This window comes from Lycium barbarum, chromosome 10 (assembly GCF_019175385.1).
Source record: "Lycium barbarum isolate Lr01 chromosome 10, ASM1917538v2, whole genome shotgun sequence".
In the NCBI taxonomy this organism is placed as follows: Eukaryota; Viridiplantae; Streptophyta; class Magnoliopsida; order Solanales; family Solanaceae; genus Lycium; species Lycium barbarum.
In genome coordinates, this window is record NC_083346.1 from 27671478 (window position 1) to 27681952 (window position 10475).

The 10475-nt window shown below is 31.9% G+C and overlaps 1 protein-coding gene across 1 annotated transcript; it reads right to left on the reverse strand.

Moving 5' to 3' along the window:
• Positions 1–2733: 2733 nt before the first annotated feature.
• Positions 2734–4707, reverse strand: LOC132615300 (FCS-Like Zinc finger 5-like). Its single transcript, XM_060329861.1, has 2 exons — positions 4282–4707; positions 2734–3199 (listed from the first exon to the last, which is right to left on the reverse strand). Exons 1-2 carry the CDS (start codon positions 4590–4592, stop codon positions 3016–3018), a joined length of 495 nt encoding a protein of 164 aa, XP_060185844.1. The 5' UTR covers positions 4593–4707; the 3' UTR covers positions 2734–3015.
• Between the last annotated feature and the right edge of the window lie 5768 nt (positions 4708–10475).

Below are 10475 nucleotides of genomic sequence, written 5' to 3' on the forward strand. Positions count from 1 at the left end.
GTGTCTTGCCAACTTTTGTTCACATAAAGAGTGCATTATCTCTTCATGTTACCACTCGACACACTCCCAACTTTCAAGGCCTTGAGTGAGAGAAGACTAACCATTTCTTTAACTATGCACTTTGAGCAGTCATATTCACCAACACCTTGTTGATTGCTCCTTTCTCACTCCATACCTCTCCTCCAATTACTTACAGAACCCAAACCGGCTTGGGTCCCAAGTAATGATAGAATGGATGAACTAGATATCTTCTTGTCCAACAAGTAACAAGCACTTCTTTATTTTAGGACCAGGTCCCTGATGTCTTGGTTTGCTTTCAGTGTTCTCTCTGTTTCTCTGTGTTGACTGAGCTTTTTCTTTACTCAAGTCCTCAAAATGACCGGCATGATCATAATGAGTCCAACACCATTCTTCAGTTCCAGAGATATATTTCTCTTCCTTGTCATTCTCATCTTCTAATCTTGCCACCAGGGCAAAGTTAGAGTTATATCCTGAATCTTCATTATCAGTGTTCATCATGGGTGTCTCCCTTGCATCCCTACCATTTTCAGATTCATCAGAGAAGTCTTCCCAACCAGCTCAGCCAAGGTGTCGACTTTCGTTTTTGAGTTGAGCTTGTCCTCAGGGACCTGGTACTGCTCTTTTTCTTCTTTGACATTTCTGTTGCTGCTTCTTAACTTTGACAAGCCTTTAGTGATGTGCAAGATTTCAAACTCATCTCCACTTGAGTCACTTTTCTCTTCTGATTTGACATCTTTCTTCTTCATCTTCCTTCTTTGCTTCTTGATTTTTTCATTTTCTCTTCTTAACTCATAGATCTTGAGGTCATTGATCAGTTCATCGAGTGTTAGTTCTACCAAATCCATGGATTCAAGAATAGTGCAAGATTTCACTTCCCATGAAGTTGGCAGCGCCCACAGCAGTTTGTGAACTAAGAGATGCTCCTCAATGACTGTATCAAGGGAATGAAGTTCTTCAATGATGGAAGAGAATCTAGTGTACATATCATGAACAAACTCACTTTCCTTCATTTTGAAGAAATTATACTTTGTGGTAAGCGTCTCAATTCTGAGTTGCTTTGTTCTACCAGATTCTTCATAGACATTTTTTAGAACATCCTAGATTGCTTTTGCCGTTTTGCAGAAGGCAATGAAATTATACTCTTCAGACCCAAAACTGCGAATAAGGATTTTCTTGGCTTTGAGATCCTTTTGTATGGCTTCTTTATCAGTATCACTGAGTTTCTTCTTTTCTTTTGGATCTGTCTTTTCTTCAGCCCCACAATCCTTGACAGAAACATGAGGACCATCACAAATAATGTACCACAACTCAGGGTCCTCTATCAAGATAAAATCCCGCATCCTTGCCTTCCACCATTCATAACATTTTCCATTGAACCTTGGTGGTCTTGTGATAAATTCTCCTTTCTCTATGTTTGGTGAACTGGCCATGACGAGGATCCTTTCTAGGTATTACCCTTTTAAAAAAAACCTGCTCTGATACCAATTGATAAAACCTATGAGTTTGCCCTTTTGGTGTTCACCACCTGAAAGTTCACCAAAACAGTCTAAAGGACCTGGTCCTTAAGCTGTTTTCACAGATAATGATGGAGAGTAAATAAGACAAGATATTTACATGGAAAACTCCTTGCTCAAGGGATTCAAAACCACGACCTACTCCCACAGGATTTCCAACTTCACTAAACTGAGCAATGTTCAGATTACAACCTATTGCAACCTAGGAATTAAACTCTTAATTCCCTTCCCTTACAATGTCCCTATTGTAAGCAACTCTCGACTACCTCTAGCCAAGCAAACTAATACACCTTGCCTATACCTCGACAAGTGTACCACTCAAAGGTTAAGTAGGTGAACAACCCACAAACACCTTCTGAGAATTCAAACTAATACACCTAGACTAACTCTAAACTAGTGTACCACTCAAAACTTGTAAAGATAAACTTCTTACAAGCAACCCCCTTTGAATTCAAGCACCTACAAACAACTTCTTAAAAGAGAAGAGTAAGTTTACAATTTATGGAACAAAGGAACAAATACTCAACAACCTAAGGACTTGAAGCATCTTCAGTTCAGGGATCTAGTCCTTTGGCTTGTTGAAACTTTGTTCTTAAGAGCACCTTGAGAGGGGTGGCGGCTGCACTTGAGAGAAATAAAATTTTCAGATTTGCAAGTGTTGGCTCAAACTAATCCCAACATGTTGTATATATATGGGGCCAATGTATAGAGCATGTGAGAAACATGTGACCATGGATGGTAATTTTCCAAGGGCTAGTAGTTCCTAGCACACATACAGCTGTGCTGCTGCATTTCTACTAGAACAATGCAGCAGCTTTACTAGCTGTCATGTTTCGTATGGTGCTCAGGAGACCTGATCAAGGACCTGGTCGTTGGTGTGTTTGTCAAATCATCAAAACCACAACATATCATAACTCATCATTAAGGTTAAGGTTTTTACACCAATTAGGAAACTGATGGCATGCATGGCTCGTTGGCTCACTAACATCAGTATATCTCAGTCTTCTCTTTTTGTCAAGTTTAGCTTTGTTCAATTGAAGTTGTTTCTACCAATTTCGAAACATTCATCTATCTCACAAAAACTGTAAACTTGAAGGAATGGTATATTGAGCATTATTATCACAATAACGCTACTTATTTAAGTTGTCACATCGATAACCTGGCCTTCCATCTATGCAAGAATAGGTAAAAGTAGACCTCCAGGAAACACATTTCTTAGCATAAAACTTATAAATTTACACTATTTTCAGGTCCATTTTTTTCTTTACGAATTTTTAGTTCACTTCCAAGTTCCAATGTACATTGGAAATCACTGAAGCCACATACGTATAAGTAAAACTCACAACCCCTAAAACCAAATCATTGTGCCTTACACAAGCATAGATAGACCTTAACATCCTGTGCATACGTACATGCATTTTAACTCTTCATGGCTATTTTCTTTCATTTACATATCTTTTTCTTTCTCTTCTTCATTCCTTCAAGCTGCTGCAACGGTTTTGCCATTGCTGGAAGATTCAGAGTTAGTAGCAGAGGCAAATTCAGAGTGATTGTGATGGTTTGCTGTATTTCTTGAATTAGGCTTAATATTGGACTTTTCTTTTCTTTCGTCTTCCTTCATTTGTTCTTCCCTACACTCCATGCTACAAAATGCTGTCTCACCCCTGCATACCCATACACCAAAAATAAATGAACAAATTATATCATATAATCCATTACTATTGCTGAGATTTTTATATAGCAATAATTGTCCAGTGTGACACGAATATTTTTTAATATATAGGAAAAGAAATCATTGATTAATGTTCATATAATGCAATAAAGTAATACACCAATAATGTAACAAGTCTTTCAAGAACTAAAGTTCTTTAACCGAGGTATTTTGCTACACTATTTTATTCTATTGACAAAATCTTGTCTGTTGCTATTAATTTTGACTTTTAGCAAGTCTGGTTCTCTTCTTTGCTATACAATTTGGAGGAAGGTCTCAGATTATGTTCAGTTTAGAGGTAGATTTCAGGGGCAGCGATGTTCTTTCCGTTAACAAAATATGCAGAAGAAAAGACTAAAAACAAACAAGAAAGGATTTCAATGAAATTCAACTCCAATATGCAAGTTGAAGCCATATCTTTTAGCAAATTATCTATTTTCTTCGATGTTCAAAAACAATTATTTTCTTCAGTTTTTTTTTTTTTTTTTTTGGGGTAAAATACAGTGCTAAAATGATAGTAATTACTAGACGATTAAAAAAAGAGGTTTCTCGGCAGTAGATCCTTCCGCAAGAAATTTAATCTCTTTTTTCGTAATATTGTTAATTCAAAATAGGATTAACAAAATGGACTCTCTTCCACTTCGCAGATTATGAGGATATACTGAACAAAAAAGAACAGTACTCCATCCATTTCATTCTGTTTGATTTTTTTTATTTTTTTTTTATAGTTACCCAAATGATATGACATATTTAAAACACATTTCAAAAGCTTATAATCACACAAATTATGAAATATTTAACACCAATTTTTTTAAAAACTTTCATCTTTTTATCAATCAAATTTTATGTCAAGTCAAATTATGACAACAAAGTAAAATCAGAATAAATTTTCAGTTTCAATAGTACTTTTGAAACCCAAATCCATGTACAGAAAATAAAAAGTGTCCAAAATTTTAACCTCAAAAGTATACCAAGAATCTTTTTTTTGTTTGTAAAGACTTATACCTGTAAATAAAATGAAAAAAAGAGTTATACCTGTACATGTAGATGTCTCGTCCAGGACCCAACCTGCGGTTACAAAGACCACAACTTCTCAAGAAACTGCTCGTCTCTCTTTTAAAACCTTCACCTGAAACTCTCTTTTGGTATCTTGGTGACACCATCAACGGCACAGAATCATATTCATGTTCATGATAATCATATCCACCCTTAATCTCATCAACCATATTATCTTTAGGATTATAATCAGGCGGTTCTTGTTCACTGGCAGTCCCTAAATCAAAGGTGATCCCTGTCATGCTTGTTGTTCTCCTTATCGGTGGACGTCCTCTTTTCCCTAACATCATCTAAAAAAATAAATAAAAAAATTAAGAATAATAACACACCTTTGTTTTGATTCTTTTTTGTTCTTGTGAGTTATGGAGAGTGGAGTGGAGAGATATTAAAGAAGAAAATGGGAATGGTGGGAGAAATATAAAGTGAATCTGAGCCGTCTTATTCCCCCCCCTTTTTTTTTTTTGGGTGTATAGATTTTTTCATTCTCCTTATTTTTTTTTTAATTTATATTCCTACGTCTCAATTAAGTGTCTTAGTTTAATTAGACGCGAATTTTAAGAAATAAAAGATGACTTGTGATTTAAATTAAAGTTGTATCTAATTTTTAAATCTTGTGATTTTAAATTTATCATATAAAATATTAAAATTGAAAAACTTAATAAATATAAAAAAAGTATTTTTATGGAACACATCAAAAAAGAAAAGTAAGACGACATCTAAATTAAGAGGATGGAGTAAAATATAACTTTTGTTCTTCCACGTCAAGCATTTATGAAGTCGCGTAAGTCACGATGCTTTGTTTGGGGTGGAAAGGAAGCGTGACCCAAATTGATGGGGAGTTTTTTGTTTATTTAAAATATTCCTAATACTTTTACTTTCTTTTGTTTACTATGAGTAGTTTATGATACATATTTTAATTTTAACTATAGAGAAGCATGGGTTTAAATCCATGTTTCGTCATCCGTCGTCCATTTAAAAAAAAAAGAAAAAAAAAGGGTAGGTTTCATATTAAACAACATCAAACAATACAAAAAAAAAAGTGGAACTCACCATCTCCAAACTCACGAAGAAAAAAAAAAGTGGACCTCATATTAACAAAATCAAGCAATAAAAAAAAAAAGTGAACCCCATATTAAAAAAACAAACAATGTAAAAAAAAGTGCAGACTTTGTATTTGTAACAAACACTATATAATAAAGTTGTAGATACGGAGCACAAACTATAATGTTATATTAATCGTGTTTTGAACATAGTGTGTGTGTATATATATATATACTGCAAACTAAAAATGTCTAAAAACAAAAGTGCACCCCATATTAAAAAATTAAACAATATTCATGTAATTTCCAAAGTATCCCATTAAGTCAATAATGATGGATTCATTGCCACATGCATATCAATCCATTAGTGGAAGCAAATGAAATTATTGTACATCAAAAAACATGGATCCCATATTATTGCTTTTCTTCAAAAGGTTAAGTAGCCAAACAATACAATTTTTTTTTATATTAGCCTGAGATCTAATCTAGATATTGAACTGTTGTATTTGCTATTCTGCCATGTCATTTATTTATTATGTTTACTAAAATAAATATACTAAAAATATTTATATTTTAAAATAAGATAGAATTTAATTACTTTTTCATTTTTATTCCTACACTAATAAATATGAAAAGAGATTAATGTCGTAAAAAAAAATATCAATGGAGACCAAATAATGAATAAGGTAAATTAGTCAAATTATAGTTCTAATTGACGTTTTCTTAAAAAACCATGCAAAAGACAACATGACTAGTAAAATGAGCTAAACCGAGAATATTTACCAAAAATTAAAAAATAGTATTTCTTCGTTTAAATAGAAATCAATTTCTACCTTATTTCGTTTTAAACATGTAAAATTAATTTAATAATTTGAATTAGAATTGTCCAAATCAAAATTTGATAAAAAATAATAAGTATTTTACACCTTTAAATTAATCGAATTAAAATTGAAAGTATCAACTGATGCTTAAATATTGCTATTGTTTTATCTCAAAGAGAGGAAAATAGTTTCCTTTTAAACAAGTCTTCTCTTTTAAAAAATATTAATAAATTTTTGCCGATTTTGTATTCGTAGCAAACACTAATATAATAAAGTTTTAGATACAGAGCAGAAACTACAATGTTATATTAATCGTGTTTTGAACATAGTGTATATATGTGTGTGCGCGCGCGCGCGCGCAAAAACAGTACAAACTTATGTATGTTTATTAGCAATATATATATATATACACTATCCAAACACAACTATATACACATAGATACATTATAATCTAAAGTGTTGGGCCCGTGCGTAGCACGGGCATAGGCCGTCTAGTTTAAAAAAGAAAAGCAATGCTTCTACAGGCTTCTTTGTATGTTGGTAATGACAATTAAAGGATGAAAATCAGGCTCTGGGTAGGGGTGCTTAATGGTCGGTTCTGTCTGATTTTGTATATTATCAGTTCAATCAATCAATTGCTGGCTTATATACATGCTAAATCAATAACCAAATCAATCATATATTTATTATTGATTTTTGGTTGATCGATTACGGTCTTTAACCGTTCGTTTTCGATTTAACCAATAAAAAAGTATCCTCTAAAAAAATTTATTTTGCCTGAGTAGTCCGTAAAAGTCCCTAATCCTTTCCTGATAGTATATAAATTTGGAAGACTGTTAAAAAAAGATATGACCTTCTTTATGTTTTCTAATTCAGTTTTTCTAATTTTTCACCTTAAAATTAGACACAAGGTAAAGAGTCTTTGGCACATATGATAAGGGAAGAAGTCTTTGGAACATTCTTTTCTTTAAAAAAAAAAAAAAAAAAAGTCACGCAGTGCTTGGTATTCATATTGATGCTTTGACTGATTCAAACTTGCGCCACGTAAAATTAATTTAAAAGAGAAGTGCTTCCTAACAAGATTATTTTTATACTTAAAATTTGAACTTGAGACCTCTAATTAAAGGAGGAGGAATTTTGAGACATTGTTGGGTAACAACGAAAGTAACCTATACTAGCATGAACTCCCTAATTATCAGAGGCCTAAAATGTTTTTGTACGTTGTGGTGCTTAAAATTCAAGCATGAAATTGAATAAAGAAAAGTACAATCAGCTATATAGTACAAGCCTTTGTTTGGCTAAACACTTTTGGTGTTTGGAATAAAGTAGTGATGATGAAATTGGAAAAAGATGTGTATGTTTTGATTTGCTTTTTGGACACTCCTTAACATTTTACAAAGGAAAATGACATCAACGGTGGGTTTTGGGGAGTAGTGGGCCATAATATTAATGTGACAAATCAGTGGGTTGCGAATTTTCCAAATTTCTCCTTGTTTTGTGGAATTTTAGGTTTCCATAGTTTGGGGAAAAGCAGAATGTACTGGAGAAATATAGTATAGGATTCTCCATCCCAGTTAATGTAAATGTATTTGATTGGATACTGAATTTTAAGAGATTTTTTTAAAAAAAAATTGTAATCTAAGACAAGTCATAAAAATTTATGTGGTGATAAATCATACTCCACTTCATTAAGGATTAAATGAAACATATAAAGTTAAATTGTTACTCCCTCCATTCATTTTTACTTATTCACTATACTAAAAATATTTTTTACTTTTACTCCGAACCGGTCAAGCAGAAATAATATGAATAGCGAGTCAGCGCTATATTTATAGATTGGAAAGAAGAAACTCTCCAAAGAGAGGCCCGAACGGAATGAAGTTTTCCTAAATGAACGAGTTGCCCTAAATGCCCCTTATTAGCTGTCGCAGGAAGTGGTGAGGGCTCAGAAAGTCACTATAGCAAAAAAAAAAAAAAATCACAAATTGTAACTTTCAATCTCCGTAAATTATCCTTTTTTTTAGTACTAGTGAAGCAAACTCGACCAAAGGACAAGTCTGTTACTTCTTCGTTTTCGGTTGCCATTCAATCTTCACCTTTCCTGAATGAAGAAAGGGAGTGAAAGAGACGATATCAGTGCAATAGGTAAAAAGGTACGAGAAAATTGTAGTATAACAAGAACAAATTAATTTTTTTTCTGTTTTAGCATTAACTACTCATTTCAAATATTTTATCAACTAATATGGATATATATTATGGTAAAACTAAGAAAAGTTTTTCAACAGAGAAGTACCTTAGAGATCATTGTTCATTGTAATAACTCTTTTTAACAAACTATCGGAAGTAGTACTCAATTTTTTCAAAACACATCACTGGGGCACAATCTTACTGGTCGTTAGGTTGGGACTATTTTGATGAGTCAATATCGTATGGTGACATAGTCAACTGGTGCAATGCCTTTATTGATTGTTGAATTATTTTTAGACTGTCAATGAGGTTCAACTAATACTAGAGTAGTTATTATTTTTATTAAATTCATCAATTAATATATAATAACTATATTTTTATAATTACCATATAAATGATATAATTGTATAAATATTTTTTACAATTTAAGAAATAGAACTTTAAAACTCTTTCAGAAATATCATATCTATAAGAGTGAATCCCACTTTACCCCCTAACATTTAAGGGTTGGAAAACGATACCCCCCTCACATATTGAATGGGAACAATAACTCTACTATTTAATATTTTCCGATGAGAATCTTTTGTATTTTATAAAGGTGAAAATCATTTACTCCCCCCAACTATGCTTTAAAAATAAAACTCCCTCCTCAACTTTGAACAATAGACATTCTTCCTCCTTTATCTTAATTGACTTTTTTAAATGCCTATTTCACCCTTTACATTATCAACTTTTGTCTTTTTTTTTTTTACTTCTTTAAAATCATGATATTTTTAATTTTTTTAATTTATGTATTATAACAAATAAATATTATCTTGCAGTCGAAATACTAATTGAGTATATAAGTTAATGATGTTTTATAATAAAATAAATTAGCAGAATAAACAAAAAATTAATTTTATTAAAAATAATAAAAACTTTAATATTTATTTATACAAGTGAAAAATGGTTCATCATAACTTTATAAATATATTTATATGCAGGTAATGCAAAAACAGTTAAAAAATAGAGGTAGATTTTTAAAAATGATTTATTTATACTGTAAATGGATTTTATTATACAAACAATACAAAATAAGAGAGAAGTGAAACTTAAATATACACACATGCATTTACATACATATATATACTTACTGCATATAATATTGAACAATCATACAAAATAGCATTAGATTTTGTTATAAATTCATAAAAGTATTGTTCTACTTATAATGTTAATGAACTTAAATAAGAATCTGTAAATACCTACATTAAAAAATTATTATTATATATTATATAAAAATGTATTACATAAATGGAGGATTGAAAAAAACAAGGATGAAATAGTCATTGCATAGAATAAATGGGGGAGAATGTCTATTGTTCAAAGTTTGAGGGGGGGGGGGGGGGGGGAGTTTGATTTTTAAAGCAAAGTTGGGGGTGAAAATCATTTTCACACTTTTAATAAAGATACTTTTTTAACAGATTTTTCAAGTAGTTGTTATACATTATTTTCAGCGGAATAGGTGAATGGGACAATAATAAGATATATATATTTTTGTATTTAATTCTAGAAAGAAAAAAAAACTTTATTAAAAAACAAAAGATTCTCACTGGAAAATATTTGATAGGGGGTTATCGTTCTCATTCAATATGTGAGGGGGGTATTGTTTACTAACTCTTAAATGATAGGGGGTTAAAGTGGGATTCACTCTATCTATAACTCCACAAAAAAACATTCGCTAAGTTTGCGTCCTCGTTCAAGCTTTAAGTTTGGTCTAAGGGGTGTTCAGAAAGTGGTAGAGATGTATAACACCTAAATATCATGTTTGGAGGATTGTATGAATGTTTACGAGAGGAAATAATTTGGAACAAGCTGAAAATATTTAAGGGAAGACAACGAACTTAGCTACATATGCCTAACTTCGGATGATAACTTCTCCAGTGTATAGGGAATTGAGCTTTAAGATATATATCAAATTAAAGCCGTTGAAGTCTAATTTTCAACGCTTCAAATCGTTCGTCATTTTGATATTCCTATAAAACGTTACGAGTGTTTTACTAAAGGATGTCCTGCTAGAAAAACAAACCACAATAATTGGCGCCCTAGGGATCACGAAGCGCCATTTATAACGAACGAAACCAAA

What these genes read in the sequence shown, in the direction of transcription:
- LOC132615300 (XM_060329861.1), bottom strand. Translation starts at nt 4,592, where the DNA reads ATGATGTTAGGGAAAAGAGGACGTCCACCGATAAGGAGAACAACAAGC. An exon ending in CGAGACATCTACATGTACAG is followed by an intron (nt 3,200 to 4,281) that starts GTATAACTCTTT and finishes ATGGGTATGCAG; the next exon opens with GGGTGAGACAGCATTTTGTA.